General features: G+C 47.9%; 1 protein-coding gene across 6 annotated transcripts in view; it reads right to left on the bottom strand.

Moving 5' to 3' along the window:
• The window catches only part of MECOM (MDS1 and EVI1 complex locus), a 332,845-nt gene extending 323,179 nt beyond the window's left edge, over positions 1-9,666 (bottom strand). For all 6 annotated transcript variants that reach the window (XM_051626185.1, XM_051626188.1, XM_051626191.1 and 3 more), the window contains exon 1: positions 9,499-9,666. In XM_051626185.1, coding sequence (XP_051482145.1) covers positions 9,499-9,535 — 37 coding nt within the window. In that variant the 5' untranslated portion in view covers positions 9,536-9,666. The remainder of the gene's footprint in view (positions 1-9,498) is intronic.
• Positions 9,667-15,927: the final 6,261 nt, after the last annotated feature.

The following is a 15,927-nucleotide window of genomic DNA, read 5'->3' as shown; positions in this document are numbered from 1 at the left end:
AAGACACTGCACAGTTTTATTCCCTCAGATCTTTCTGATCTGCATCATCTGGAGTGACCTAGTGCATCACTGCTTCTTTTCTCAGTTACTCTGGATTTCTCTGGTATCTTCCATCATACCATGTACTACAAACTCCTGAATTGTAATTGTTCAGGTAGACCTAATAGCACTTAGACAGCCAGTCACTACTGAGGTATTGCTTAGTGTATGAACTGAAAGAATCAGGACAAATCCGTAATACTCCTTACCTTTAACTATTAAGTCTTCATAATTGTTTTGAATTACCATTATCATGATACGGTACTAATGAAATAGCAAAAGTAGAAAGCAGTGCTGTTAACTTAGATACAGCTGATGTCCCTTTGCTTTTCTATGTTGTGTATTCTTAGACCGATACTCCATGCCAGGCCCTGCAGCCAAAAATACATCAAGAGCCTAAAAAATTAAAATAGAAACATCACTTCAAAATTCTTTCATACAACATGTTTCCTTTTCTCCCTTCATGTAGAGCCACAAAGAGAATGGGAAAGAGTAAAACTCATGAAAAGCATTGCTTAGTACCTCATCAAGGTGCAAGTAAATAAACTGTGCCATGGTAAATTCAAATTGTAAAGAGTTTTCATTTGTTTAGAATGTACAAATTCAGGCTATAGGGAAAACCTATGTCCTTGGGACACAGAGTCCTGTAGTGCAAGCCAGGGGTGCTGGACCCCTCTCATACCCCCCAAGCACCCACCCACTGCAACCTTCAGCAGTCCTCAACCCATGGGAGAGATGGAAAACATGGGGAATGGATGGGGCACAACAGGAAACAAGTATGCAAAGCCACCACAGTACCCCCATCAGCAGCATTCATATTTCCTCGTAATGGCTAAAATGACTCTTAAATGAGGCCAGATTATAGGGCCAACCTAATTCACTTACACTGATGTAAATCCAGTATCTGTTACAACACTGCGTTTTGAGGCTCACCACAGAGCAAAAGCTGCTGATAAACCCCCCCGAGGATGAAGGGAAGTGGATTCTTCCCAGCCAGACCCAATCCAAAGCCCGTTGAAGTCAGTACAAGCCCCTTCAGCTCCAGTGGGTTTGGGATAAGGCCCACGGCTAGTGCTGAGCCAGGTCTGCTGCCAAAATACAAAATCCTTTTCCATTGGCTTTGCCAGTTTGGTGTTAATACATGTGTGAAGGAGCTTGAGGTGGGGGAGGTTTTTGAGGGGTTTTTTTTAAACTGAAGAATGATTTCACCCCTTCCAGCATATGGTCATCGTGCAAAAGAACAGGAAAGGGGACAGGAGATGTTGTTCTGAAGCCATCAGATCCCTGTGGCAGCATCCCAGTGGAAGGTGGATGTGTCCATCACAGGGACTCCTAGGTCCATAAGGCTGGGTTAGCCCCAGCTCTGCCCTGGAGAAGGGCAAACCTGGAGACGTGGGTGGATGTGAGCACAGAGCCCCACTTGCCAAACCCAGTTGAAAGAAGAGGCTTAATAAAGTGTGGGATGCAGGAGGCAAAACATCCCTAGGATATAGGTGAGCACACCATCCCAGTGTAACAGGACCTGTTGGGAGCTGGTATCATTTTTATTCCATTTTCCCTAGTAAACAATGCAGCCCTGAACCATCCTCCAGTTTTCGCTTCCATTCAGCTCTTCCCCTACTGCCAAGGTTTTTCATTGCACATGTCCCATACAAGATGCTGTTGCTCTGTTGGATTTCCAGAGGAAGGGCTCTGCTTTCCTGTGGCTGTCGGAGCATGTAGCCCAACTGAATCAGGCTGGGGCCTTTGCAGGCCGCCACAGTATAAACAGTTTCAGCAGGGCACAAGTTATACAGTAAGATCATCTGAAACCAAACATTTTCCCACTGCACACAATAAACATCCATAATAAATTGCATTATACAAAATATATTTAGGGCTAATTTTTTTATTTAAACCACCTGGGAAAATTTTGTTAGATTGGCTGATACGAAGGTCTCAGTATTCTGGTAATCTAATGATATCTAATAGACAAAATAGTATGATGTTACAACAGTCTCAAAGCTTTCATTTTCTGTAGCCCTCTCAGAGATCAAACTGGCAGAACTCATATTTTTTGAAATTTTATACATAATTGGTGATACAATTGCCAAAAATAACCTATTCATCGAAGTCTTGCTCTTCTGGTTTCTAACTTACTGTAATCACAAAAGAGAGCAGCTCACTGCTTTGCAATGGAATATGGGTTTGGGTCAGGAAGCAAGGGCAATGGTTGTGTGGCAGTTTCCATTCTGCAGATTATTTTACAGGCAATTTAAATTTAGTTTAGAGTTTAAACAAGGCTAAAAAGTAGTGCACCCATTCAGACATATGAGCAATTCTTCAAAAAAGGAATAAATCTGTAACTGCATATAACTTTTCTGACCCAGAATAATGCTCAAATATAAAATTTTATAAACAAAAGGTGTAGGTGTCACAGAGTGCAACATACTTCTATTGAAAGTATTAAGCCCAGACCTGCAATCCTTCCACCATAAAACTCTCATGCTCATCACACATCAGCCAAGATTTCCAAAAAGGCTCAAGGTCATCACAGATCTTGCTGAGCCAGCCTCTCTCTAGTCAATACAAATCCCAGCTCAAACCATGCTGTGTATCTGCAAACGAGCCCTGGCGGTTTGGTAGTTGCAGGACTCTTTTTCAAGCACAGCCCATACCTTCAGCTACTTCCTTGCCTCCTGTTGTTTCTGGGACATGGAGGCCATGTGGTACATTTCAGCTTTAACTTTGAATTTCCTTTATTTTGTAGATCAAACTTTGACATTCCCTTAAGGTAGTAGAGTTTTATGTTGTTGCACATATCCTAGTTTAAAAGATAATGCTTCACTGCAACTGACCACAATATTAAACCCTGAAATAAAATTAATTGTATTTCACTTCCCAGATCCTATTGCTGGATTAGCTCACATTTGTTTCTCTTTGTTACATATTTAGCACCAAATGCAATATTCATTGCAGACTAGCTTCCCTCCTCCCACTCAGCTCTGTGGCTGCCTTTTCTTCCAGTAGCCCTGGAGAAGGCAATACCTCTCTATAACCTGGAAATGCAAACAAAAGGGAGGCAACATAAAGTCAAGGAATTATCAGGCATTGCTTTATATCCTGAGCATTTTAAATTTTGTGATTTAAAGTGGCAATTCAAACAGAGAGTCCTCAGGATAACAACACCCACTTCTGCTTAGCTTCTCCTTTATACCTGTCCCTTACCCCACCTCACTGATTCTTAGCTGAGTTTATCTATCAACAAACACCTCCCAACAGCAGCCCCTGCAGCAAAATGCGGACTGGAGTTGCTTTCTGATGCTTATTGGTTCATATAACGATTTATACTGGTCATGTCTGGGATCTGGTCTGGGTGTTAAGAACTGCAGCAGTAGCCAATTGCATGTTAACATGGCAGGAACTCACTGGAAGGCCATCGCAGAGCAGTAATTGTGCCTGTGTGACACCAGACCCCTTTCTCTGTATCCTAACCACAGCATGTACATCCTATTTCTCCTTCCCATATTTGCCTTTGCTCTTAAATTCAAAGACAGGGCACCTCTGAGCCCAGCAGGGCTCTGGGGACACCTGCAGTATGGGTAAGCAATGGAAAGGATGGAAAAGACTTTGAGCCAGACATTGGTTCTGCATTGCCTGAGCTCAACTCAGTTTTCTTAATGGCCATTTAGGTTTTTAAGTGCATTCTTGTGATCCCAGCCTTGAGTCTAGGTCTCCATATGAAACAGGACTGCTTTAACTAGGTGCATAGATTATAAAACCAGGAAGAGTGGTCTGGTCTGCCCCCCTGTATAACACAGGCTGCAGGAATTCCCTAAATTAATTCCTGTTTGGATTAGCTCATATCTTTTTAGAAAAACAGCCAACATTAATTAAGACAAAGGAATTCCAGTGATGTTGAAATCCACCCAGATCTCAGTAAATTGTTTTACTAGTTAAGTACCTTCACTACTTAAAATATAAACTGTATTTTAATCTGCATTTGTCCAGTTATAGTTCTGTCTCCTGGATAATACAACACATATATTTGCTAGTTTGAAAAGCCATCTGTGCTTAAACCTGCTTCTGCTCTTCATAAGCCACTCCTTCCCTAACTAAAATGAAATTATGTAAAACTGATTGTATTAAATTACAGCAAAAGAGCACTGAGTTGCTCCAAAAAATGACAGTTAACCCAGTTAGATTTTAAATAAATGAAAATTACAAATTCTTTGTCAGAAACCTAAGTGTCTGAACAAGGCCTTCCAAAGTACCTCTGTTTAGAAAGTTGTTTACTGCAAAGAAAGGCAATTTCTGTGGACAAGGCTTCATTAACTGAGATTTATAAAACTCCATCTCCTTCCCCACTTTTCTTTCCTCATCCACCCTGGGCTGGAGCAAGTACCAATGTTTTCTGTTATCCTACCACACCATATACCTATCCTGGCAGAAAATTAATTCTACTTTCCTCTTCAGCAACTTAGACAGCTTTATCAGAGAGCTGTGCTCCCCAGGGAAGCCAGAAATACCTTGTCTGTCCAGACACCTTTACTTACATGTGAAGTCAATAAATATTTTATAATTAATAGTCCCACCACGGAAGTACAGAATTAGTGCTTTTGGGAAGCATCCCAGAGGACATATAGTCTGTGTTCCCAATACACATCCACAACATTTCAGAGCCTGTGTGGATGTATAGACAGAGTGCACAGGCTACAAGACACCAGGAGCCTATGCATACCACATTCCCTCTCTCAACCAGTACCTACATTCATTGTAATTGCAGATATCAAATGCATTTACCTGCTTTCCTCTCTGTATGTGCACAAATATATAGAGGTGTATATATATACATATATATATCTCCACAGCATAAACAGAAAAGCATGTATGAATGCACACATGTGCACACATATACGGTAAGCACAGACACATACGCACTTACATGCACTTAAATAACTAGGTGAGTAGGTGAATATGAACACTAATAGCCATTTATGGCAACAACAATGAAAGCTGTCCCTGGAGCCTGCCTATGGTACAGCAGCCAAAATGATTGAGTATGTACAGGGCACTGCTGCAGCAATGGCACTCACATGGGCCTCCTTTTAGAAATGATTAATATTTAACCCACTTGGTGAACCTGGCTTTGGTTTTAGTTATGATTAGATAGCAGGGTGCTCAGAGCTGTTCCACTAAGGACACTGTGAACTGTCTGAGCAGCTTCCACTTGTGCTTCACAAGGAGACAGACAGAAAGTGAGAAAGGGAAAGAGGGAAAGAGGCAGAGATACGAGGCAGGAAAAAAAAAAATTAAAAAATGCTCAGCTCCATTTGTGTTTGTTTGGAAAGAAAAAGGGGAAAAGCAGCCTGAGAGGCCAGTGTAATAAGATGCTGTAGCTTTCATGAAAGAGGTGAAATAATTTTAAACACAGACACACAATGAGTTTATTTATTTAGAAAGTTGTTAAATAGAGTCTGGGAATTCAAATATTCAATGTTGACATTGTACAGAGCTGGCAGGGAGCCAGCCCCAGCTCTCCAGAGGGACCCAATGGCCACGGCGCCCAGGCCCTCACCCCTCCCAGCCCACTAACTAGGTAAAAGCCATTAGTTATACCCACAAGCAATATCTGAATCCGAGTCAAATAATGTTGCCTCAGCCAGCCAACTTCAAAGGCATGTAAGTGTGTTTGGCTTTTTAGTGCTGGAACTGCAGCAATATGTCACACTTTTGAAAGAGTTTTGTAAACAGTTCCTTCCCCTTTGTAGAAACATTTCTTAAGTTTCTTGTACCCCATGTAAACAGCGTTAATTAACAAGGGCTACATTTTTCATTTACAAGCAGGGCTGTATTAATAATCAGCTCGCCTTTCGGACTGTCCTTTTCCTTTGTGTGCTTTCTCTGTCTTACACCGTGGCCGGCGTGGTGTGGCCAGGGAGCAGCTGGGAGACACCGCGGAGCTTGGCCATGGGCAGCATCACCTACCACAGCACCGCAGAGTTAGTCCCAAATTCAGTGCTGATTGTTAGCTCTGAGTAAGGGACAGCGGGAGAGAGAGAGAGAGGAAGGAGGGAAGGAGAAGAAGGAGAAAAGAAAAGAAAAGAAAAGAAAAGAAAAGAAAAGAAAAGAAAAGAAAAGAAAAGAAAAGAAAAGAAAAGAAAAGAAAAGAAAAGAAAAGAAAAGAAAAGAAAAGAAAAGAAAAGAAAAGAAAAGAAAAGAAAAGAAAAGAAAAGAAAAGAAGAAAAGAAAAAGAAGAGAGGAAGAGGTGAAGAGAAAAGGAAAGGGGAAAGGAAAAAAAAAAAAAAAAAAAAGGGGGGGGAGGAAGTGGAAGAGAAAAGCCCCTCGCCCGCTTTCCCCACTGAAAAGGGTTAATGAAGTGTCTGGTGAAAATGTGCCCGGCATATAATGGGATTGTCTCGCCCGTCTCGCAGCCACCGTGCCGGCACTGGCCACGCAGGAGCCACCCGGGAACAGCGCCGGGGACGCCGCCGGGACGGACGGGCCAAGCCGTGCCGGGGCTGGCCCTCGGTGTCCCGGTGCGGGGCGGTGGCGGTGCCCGGGCGGTGCGTGTGACCGCTGCCGCCGGCCGCCCGCGCTGCCTCCCCCGGGGGGCCAGGGGGGGATTTGACACCGAGCACCGGCGGCAGTAAAGGCGCAGTGAGGCAGAGGTGATGGTAAAGCGATGGCAAATAAACAGCAGCGCCGAGAGGGCCGGGAGCCTGGACATGGCAAACATTTCCCTGCTCGAAAACAAATTCCCGGACAGAGTCTTAAACAGGCAAATAAACTTGCCGGCTCTGTTTTTCAATCAAGCCTTTTAAGTACTAGACTGAGGCAAATTACAGGCGCAGGAAAACCTGCTGAAACTTAGGAAAGTGTTATTTTACTATCTCAGATGGTTAGAGGGATCTGGATCTACCTTGGCTGCACTAAATTGCCTGTAAAAAAGTGGTGATAAAGTGTAAAAGTAACAAGTGCCTCCTTATTCACGTGTGTTCTCCTAATCTGATCACCTTCTGTCTCTTTATGAGGCTACTGGGTGGCTGGGGGCTACCCCGGGCCGGCTGCAGGACTGCGGCGGCCCGTGCTGGGGCGGGGGTTATTCGGGGATACGGTTTCACAAGGCGGTCACAAACCCACCCGAGTGGAAAAGTGGCCGCCCCGGGGGCCGGGGGCCTGGTCCGGCGCTGCGCGGAGCGAGGATGCCCGCGCAGGTGCAACGCGGCTGCGGGCGGCCGGGCCCGCACCCCCTGGGCCCGCAGCCCGGGACTCCGCACCTCTCCCCGCAGCCCGCTCCGCGCCAGCCGCCTCCCTAAAGCGTGTCAGGGAAAAAGACTTCAGCATGTCTTCTCCCATATTTTTACAGCTGGACGTTTTAAAAATTCACTAGCTATTCCCTGAGTGGCACTTTGTGTTTCTTCTGATTATTATTTTTCTTTTTACTTTTTTTTGGGGGGTGTGGGGGCAAAGCCTCAGAATTATTTTTTAGCAGTTTTACACTGAGGTCAAGGGAATGCGCTCTTCGAGTATTCTCCCTTAATTAAGAGGAAAAAGCTTTCCTGGGTATTAGCGACAGTCACACAGTCGGGGAGACTTTTATTTCACACGCAAGGCAGAAGTGAAATAATGAAAGAAGTGCGTTTGATCCCGATCGATACCGTTTTCCACGTAAGAGGGTGAAAGCTACAAAATGTTTTCTATTCCCAACCCAGCCAGAAAGCACTGAAAAGCTGAAAACTTTTCCTCTCGAACGACTAAATTACAAGGGTCGCCTCCAAACCTTCTTCCACTTGCCATGAAATTGAGACACTCTTGCTGGGGGGGGGGAAGCTTTTCGAAACATACACCCCCCAAAAAAAACAGCTTTTAAAATATTATTTCTTTTATGAGTGGATTGTAAGCGAAGGATTATTTAATGCAACTCATCTGGGGTGGGGGGTGGGGGGAAGTGCTGCTGCAGCGAAAGCCAAGACGCGCAGCTCAGAAACTTTGCACAGTCGGATCTCGCCCGCGGAGCAGGAGCAGCCCTGCATCGCTGCGCTGCGAGAAAAGCAAGGGAAAGGCAAGGAAATCTGACGGATTTGGTCGGGGACGTGAGATTTTGTTTCCGTAATTAGCTCCAAAGTAGGGATGGCAACCTGAAGATTTAACAACATATTTGTTTTCACATTGCGGGCTCTGGATTATTCACGTTAAAATCACCTAAACAAATGCAGGTTGCTGCTGTTATTGTTAAGGTTCACAAAAAAGCTGATGATGATCCGGAGAGGTCTTTCACTTCCTCTTTTCCACGCTCTATGTTTTTTTCCCCTTCACAAATAAAGAGTAAATAAGCATCTGCTTTTTACGTCACGCAACTTATGCAACATTTCATCTGACTTTTTTTTTTCGCCTAACCATTTATTTTTTGCACTCCGGAATGTGAGTTGCCATTGCTATGGATATCAAATGAAACTTGCCCAGATGTGTCAGAGAAAATAAAGACATCAGCTGCTTTTTAAAATAGGACGCGAAAGGGGTAGAAGTTTTGTTGTTCATTCCCTCAAAAAAAAAAAAATCCTAAAAAAAACTAAAAAAAAAAAAAACCACCAAACACTGCAGCAGTTAAAAGCAAAGATCCCTATCATAAAGGAGAAACAGATGGGATGAGCGTAAGGCAAATAATTAAATAAGTCGGGCTTTGCGTGTGGACGGCCGAGCCCTCGCCTCGCGAAACAGAGACCTTCGGGCGGCCAAACTGTATAAAAAAAGTGCTGGAAAAGCGCCTGAAATTACAACATTTACATCGACTTTTCGCGGGTGACTCCAGCAAGTTGGGAAGCGCTTCGTTAACAGCCCCCCCACCCCCGCCCCGGGCATCCCGGCCACGTTCCCATCCTCCTCCGCCGCTTCCCCCGCGCACGCTCCGCTCCCACGCGCGGTTTGGTTGCGGGAGGGAGTGGGTGTTTTTTGGCACAAGCTCGTGGCCGGGGCAGGGCCGGGGGATGAGGAGGATATCCCCGGTAGCACCGCATCGGTACCTGCGCCCGAGTCTGGCTGCCTCCCCCGCAGGGCTGCCGCTGCCCCTCCGTGCACACGCACATTCACACACTCATCCCCCCCCGCCGCCCCCAGCCCTGCCGACAGCCCACAGCGCCCACTATAGGGCCCGGAGCCTCTCGCACCCCCCTTTCCCGACAGCCCCCCCACACACTCCAGCCCCCGGCAGCAGCAACTTCCAGCGCTCGCCACTGAACTTTTCCTCAACTCCTTCCCCACCTCCCCCAGACCGGCTCCGGTCGCCGAACGCCCCCCCGCCCCGCTCCCTGCCGTCGCCCGCCGAGTCGAGCCGGGACCGGCTCCGCTCGGCTCGGCGGGCGGCGGCGGGGACGGGGGATGCTGCAGGTTGCCTGCGAGCTCCGCGCCGCATCAGACATGTCTATGCAACATGGCAGAGAGGGAGGGTGAAAAGCCAAGAGAAAGGGGTATTGCACCTACTTGCGGCCAGCTTCCTCGCCCTGCCTTTGGATCGCATGCTGCCAGTCCCGCGGCCGATGCTGGCGTGGGGTTGGGGGGGGCGGGGGGGCTTTTTTTTTTTTTTCCTCCCGGAGCTTTTCCTCCTTTTTTCGCTCCCCCTTTCCCTCTCTCCTCTCCCTCTCCCGCACACACACTCTCCCTTTCTCTCAATCCCGGCTCGCTATCTCTCCAGCATTGTCAGTTTGGACACCTTCGCACATGCGCACGGGCGGCTCCCCCCCGCTCTTCAACATTTCAGCGCCGCCAAAAAAAAGTTTGCAGCGATCCATCACCGCCGGTGGGGACCCTGACAGCCGGCACCGGGGCCGGGACGGGCCGGGACGAGGCGGGCAGCAGCCGCCGCAGCTTCGCTGCCTGGCAGCCGGGAGGGGTTACAGCGGGGGACATCTGCGCTCCCACCGGAGCGGGGGCTGAAAGCGGGGGGGGTAGGAAGAAATGACACCTTTTTCTACCCTTTTCTTTTTAATTTTTTTTATGGGATATTAATTATGTTCTGGAGTCTGCTCAACATTTAAATAGATTATTCTCACCCAGCCGCAATTTTCGTATATCTCTGCGCATATACAGGCAGAGAGAATTAATTTGATTATGTGTTTTATTATGTATGCGTACCATTAAATTGTGCACTTTCCCCGCGCACACACTTTTTCCTCACCTTGAACTCGGCTCAGCCACCACCAGTTGGGCAGGAAAAAAGCCCTTTTAAAACAGTAACACCGATCGCTCTAATCTGTTTTAATTATAGGGTTTGCCAGTCAAAGAGGGAGCGGGCAGAAATTGGGAACTCCTTTAGGGGATGGCTGTGTCCGAGGTATGAATCAATCCAAACTACATATAGATTTTCTCCTGGTACAACCTCCTTGCATTAAACAGTTTTGTTCAATACCTTCCATGCGCTGTTTATGTTCCCATTAATATCTGTTGCAAATCCTGCCAGACAGCATAAAAGAAAATTACAATCTTTCAGACTTCGGGACTGCGCCAGTACATACCCGCTGCTCAACTTTTTGTTCTAATAAAATCTTCACCATCGCCCCTTTCCCCTTCTATACCCTCCCCCTCGCCTTCCAAACCCCCGGCTGCTGGTGGTGCAGATGGGGGCCACCGGTGGAGCCCTCCCTCGGGCCCGGTTCTCCCCTGCACCCCACCGGTGACACCCCCCGCACTCGGGCAGTGGGGCGGGGGCACTTCTTATCCCCCGCTGCTCCCCCAGACGCCCGGCAGATAGGCGCAAGCACTTGAACCTGCTCTGTGGTTCCTGATGCCCACAGTTATTTTTGATTTGTAAACTATATTTACTCATTTTTCAGGGTCACGCAGCTGCTCCGTGCCCACCCCACCCCTCCCCCCGCAGCCGGGCAGGGGTTGCATCTAACGGCCCTCGAGCAGGACGGGCAGGAAAGCAGGGTGCTGCGCGGCCGAGCACACACACAGGGGTCAACCTCCCCTGGCTCCAGACCCCCCGTCCTCCTTGAGGTCCCCAGCCCGGGCTGTCCCGGGCGAAGCTGGGCCCCTCTGCCCGGGCGGAGTCAGGGCCCCGGCTGCAGGGAGGCGGCCCCCCGGCTGCGCGGGGGATGCGCGGGGCCTGGACAGGGCCCGGGACTTGTCCTCGGGGGACGGACAACTACCCGACCACAGACCTCGCTCGCAGGCATTGCCTTTCGGCTCGGTGCTGCACATGGGTGTCCCCAAATCAGCGTTTCCGCACCGACCTGCGGTGCCGGCTCATTCGAGAGAGCCGAAAACACCCGGGAAGTTTGCAAAACTCCCCCAGCGCCCCTCTCCTCCTGCTGAACGGAGAGCCCGGAGAAGCCGCAGCTCGGGCAGGGGTGTGCGCGTCCTTTTCCCTGCCCGGGGACCACGCTGCCGCCCGGGAGGCCGAGCCCGACGCGGCGGGGAGCAGGCGCAGGAGCCCCGTGGCCGGGCCGGGCGCGCAGATGCGGGTTTCCCGGGCCGGTAGCCCTGACCCCGGCCGCGCCTGCCTGTCACCGCCACCTGCCACCGCCGTCCCAGCGGCCCCGGAGCCCGGCAGGTGCCGCGCAGCCCTCCCTGGGCACCGGCCGCCCCCCGCCGCCCGCCCTGTGGCCGGCAGCGTCCCCCGCCGCAGCCCTGCCAGGTTCGCCCCCCTCCCCGAAAGGTCCCGGCCACCCCCCCGGGAAATCCGTTTAGTTCGCGCGGGGAGGTTTCTCCGCGCCGGCAGCCTCCGCTCCCTGCCGGGTGGAAGTGGCCGGCTGCGGGGATGCGGGGTCGTTTTCAGAAGATCCACGGCCGAAAATAAATATTTAAATTTGGGGGTTGTGCGGGTTTTCGTTTGTTTTGGGTTTTTTGGTTGTTGGTTGGTTGGTTGGTTTGGTTTTTTTAGGTGGAGGGGTGGAATTAAATCTGTTTGTTATACAGGCTGGGAGACCAAAAGCACCCCCTCACACACAGGTTTCAGTGCATTCCCCGTAACAGGAAATTTTCTCTTCCTTACATTATAATTGAACAAGCCCCGCAGCCTACTTGGAGAAAAGTTGGAATTCTTCATCGAGGTATTTGTTGTGCTATTGTCTTTGTGCACTGAACTTTACATCGTGTTATTCAATCTCAATCTATATTCTCCTAGCTACCAGTAAGATTAATTTAATCATTGTAATGCAATTATTGATACTGTTTACCCAACGCTTGATTTCAGGTTTGCTGTTAAGAAATTAAGCTTCTTGCTGGGTGACCGAAAAGCTATGCAGGGATTTCCAGTCCATGTTGAAATGAAACAGTCCTCTTTATTTAGTCTCAGAACTCCAGCTTTCAGCCACGGGTTCAATTAGCCAAAATGGAAACAATTTTCATTCATTGCAATAACTCACTGTTCTGCTGATCACTTTCAAAATATACACTTTATTATTATATGCTGACCTCGGTGCCGCGAAGTGGCAAGGCTAGAAAGAGGCAGAGGGATCTGTCCAGCCCCCTTGGGCTGTAATTATTAGAAATTAATTGGGTTCAGGACCCTGGGTAGCATGGGTAAATTAATAGCTTGTCTGGTTGTTTAAATCCGAATTCTCAGTCCACAGGAGAGCAGAGGAGGGAGGCTCTCCCTCCCCAAACCCGCCCCGGGAGAGCGCGGCGAGGGTTGGGGCAGCGCGGACCCGCCGGCTGATTTTCCTCCTTCTTTTCACCAACGCATTGTTTTCGGGTAGCTATTTAGGGGTTAAAAATAAAAAATAAAGATCCTGTATACTTGGAGCTGTCGTGCGGGAGTAAAAGTGAAAAGGGAGCCTTAGGCAAAAGGAAATTACTGCAAGCCCGCGTGACCTTTCCGAGAGGTAATCAATCAAGTGATCAACAGGGATATTTATCATTGCTAGATGGGGCTACTTTACAAATGCACAGAAGGGGGGGGCGGTACATACACACACACACAAAAGTTTGGATAAACCCGGTAGGTCTGAAGACAAATGCGGGGACTTTAATCACTGGGAAGATTGCACATTTTCTTTTTTGAGCTCTCAGAAGGAAAGGAAAAGAGAAAACCACTCCAAAGTTTCGCAGTAGAAAATGCCTCCTGTACTAGGTGGTCACATGGAAGCTGTCCACTTTGCTTTGCAGTCCTGGGAAAGGCTGGGAACGACAGATGTGATTTAAAAAAAAAAAAAAAAAGAGAAAGAAAAAAAAAAAAAGAAAAAAAAAGAAAAAGCACCAAATACAAGGGAAAATAATAGAGAGAGTGAGGCTTCGATAACCGGGTTCGGTGTTTGTTTTTATATAATGGGGTTTTATTTGCTGGCTCGAAACTCGGAGGCTGCGGAGCCCAGTCCTGTCTGCCTCTAGTCCCCGAAACGGTTAACTCCGAAAACAAACCAAAAAAAAGCAACAACAGAAAAAAACCCACCCTATGCCCCCTACTATACGAAATCAGCGATCTGGTTCAATTAAACTTGCTCTCCGTAGCATAAAGCATCCACCACAATACAGGCAATGAAAACCAACAATAAAAGCCCATGCATTTTCTGCACAGTTTCCTTCTCTCTTGTAAAACATGCCGTCGTGTAAGCACCAGACATTTAATTTTGCTGCCTATAACTTACCGGATTCCTTAACAAACTACTATGACCACTTTTTTTTTTTTCCTTTTCTTTTTTTCCCTGTTTTGCACTGTGTTTCACGAACACTCCTGCACAATGCTGCTCTGTTTGCTCCCAATGCTGGTGCCTTTTAACGACTTTTGCGGAGAGAAGCAAACGCCAGCTCCCCCGCTGCTCCCCGGTAGCGTTTACTGGAGCCGTCTTTGAGAAGAAATCCGCGGCTAACGACTGCGAGCCCGCGCAGCCCGGCGCTGCGCGCTGCGCTCGGAGGAGCCGCGGAGGGCTCGCCCAGGCCCCTGCGCGGCACCCCGCGGTCTGCGGCGCCCCCTGGCGGCTGCAGAGCGGCACCGCAGGTGCGGGCCGGGGGGAGAGCGAGGGTGAGCGCCCCGCGCCGACAGCGGCCGGGAGGGAGGAGGAAAATAAGCCGAAAGCGGGTTTTAATGGAGCACAAGTACAGGGACTGGTAAGGGCGCTTGCCCGGAAGCCAAGGGCTCGCTCTGAACTTCCAACAGGCCTGGAATGATCCTGTCCCCAGGGAAAGTGTCACTGAGAACGCTGGGGATGGGAAGAGTGAAATGCATTCCTGGGTTAAGAGATGTACAGAGCACCAGGGCGGCACACAAAGTAGTCCTCTGGAAAAACTTCCCCATGAAAACGGTACAAGATGTCAACTGTGAAGCAGATCTCGTTTTTGCCTATAGGAAGGACTTGGATTTCCACAACACTGAGACTGAAAGAAAAACAGAGAAAATATGAACAGGCTAGATGGAAAGAGCAGGGTGGAGATCAGCATGGTCAGCCAGGACACCAGAGAACTGAATCTGATTCTGTACTTCTACTCAGATTTCCTGGGTTACTTTGTATTGGCCCATTGGTCTCAGCATTCCTTTGTCCCTCTCCTGAAATGGAAAGAAGATTTACCAAATCCAAGAGCTGGAGGTCTCTGTTTTAAGGTGCCACAGCAGGGCTGGCTTGCTTCTGTTCCCAGTCCCTTGAGAAGGGAGCAATGCAGGACTGTCCCCACATGTGTAACAGGACTCACATACTAAGTGACCGCAAGCAAAACACTAATTTACAAAATTTACTCAATTTACCAAAGAGAGGTGCAATCAATATCCTCAACGAAGCTCTTTTCCAAGACTTACAGCACTTTCTAGCAAAAAAAGAAGTCATATCATGGCCTCAAGGGGTTACCTCCAGTACATCTTGTTCTTAAAAAAGCATCAGTGGAAACTTAATTGGAAAAATTAAAGAGGAGGAGGGGGAAAGTAATTACAGGCCACTAGAGAAAAACAAACATGCTCTGAATGCAGACAAAACACTGAGCAGAGAGGAATTAATAGTACTACAAATCAAAAGGGAAAAATGTCAGCAGAGATCAGCAGAAAGTGAACATCCTATTAAAAGCGAAAATAGAAATAATCAAAATCACGGAGAAACACAGAAAGGGGGAGGAATTTGGAAAGCAACCTGAAATTAAAAGAAAGGAATGGAGCACATTTTACTTGATTCTCAGTAATAGTTAAAGCTGATGTATGAAGGTTTAAAAACACTTGAAGCCCCACTGGGCAGGTAGGTCAGCAAGTGAGAAATCCCCAGCTGAATAGACACAAGGGCTTTGTGATTTATATCAACTGGGCCAGGCTGGCTCCCACTACACCAAATGAACTGGGCAAGGCTGGATAAGTCCTGCAGAAGACAAAAGGGGGTTTTCTGGTATCTCCCATGACCTTTCCCTTCCTCCCTGGCCTCCCCCAGTGGATTCCCAGAAGGAAGAAGCTGAGATCTGGTGAGTTAGGCTTTGAGGATCTGTTGTCCCCTTTGGGCAATGCAATGAAACAGTGCAGTGAGCACTGCTCGACTCTCATGGGTCAGTAAAACACTCTTGTGGAGAACATTTTCTTTTACTGAAGCCACATTCTGAAGCAGCCCTGTCCAACATCATGAAGGTTGGGGAAGCTTGGTTATTGAGAGGATAAGATGACAAAATATAAAGGGGAAAAATGTAAAGGGGTGATGGCAGAAAGGCTTCCAGCTAGCAGTGCTGCAATAAATGAAATTTTGAAGTAAAAAATGAAATCATTCATTTGTATCATGAAAGCAGGATCATGACCAAGAACTGTTATCACAAAAGTGATGGTGCTTTGTTGGTGTTTTATCTGCTTTCATTCACAGTTACTATGAGTGAGCTTCTTTCTGCTTGCCTTTAAAACAACCACGAAGGCAGGCTAAAGCATCAGCCTTTATAAAATCCACAAACTCATTTTTCCCTTTAAAGCATAAGGAACACATTCATATTTCACTCCCATTTCTCTCCAGTACAAAA

Source organism: Apus apus, chromosome 8, assembly GCF_020740795.1.
Source record: "Apus apus isolate bApuApu2 chromosome 8, bApuApu2.pri.cur, whole genome shotgun sequence".
In the NCBI taxonomy this organism is placed as follows: domain Eukaryota; kingdom Metazoa; phylum Chordata; class Aves; order Apodiformes; family Apodidae; genus Apus; species Apus apus.
This window is presented reverse-complemented; position numbering and strand designations above follow the sequence as displayed.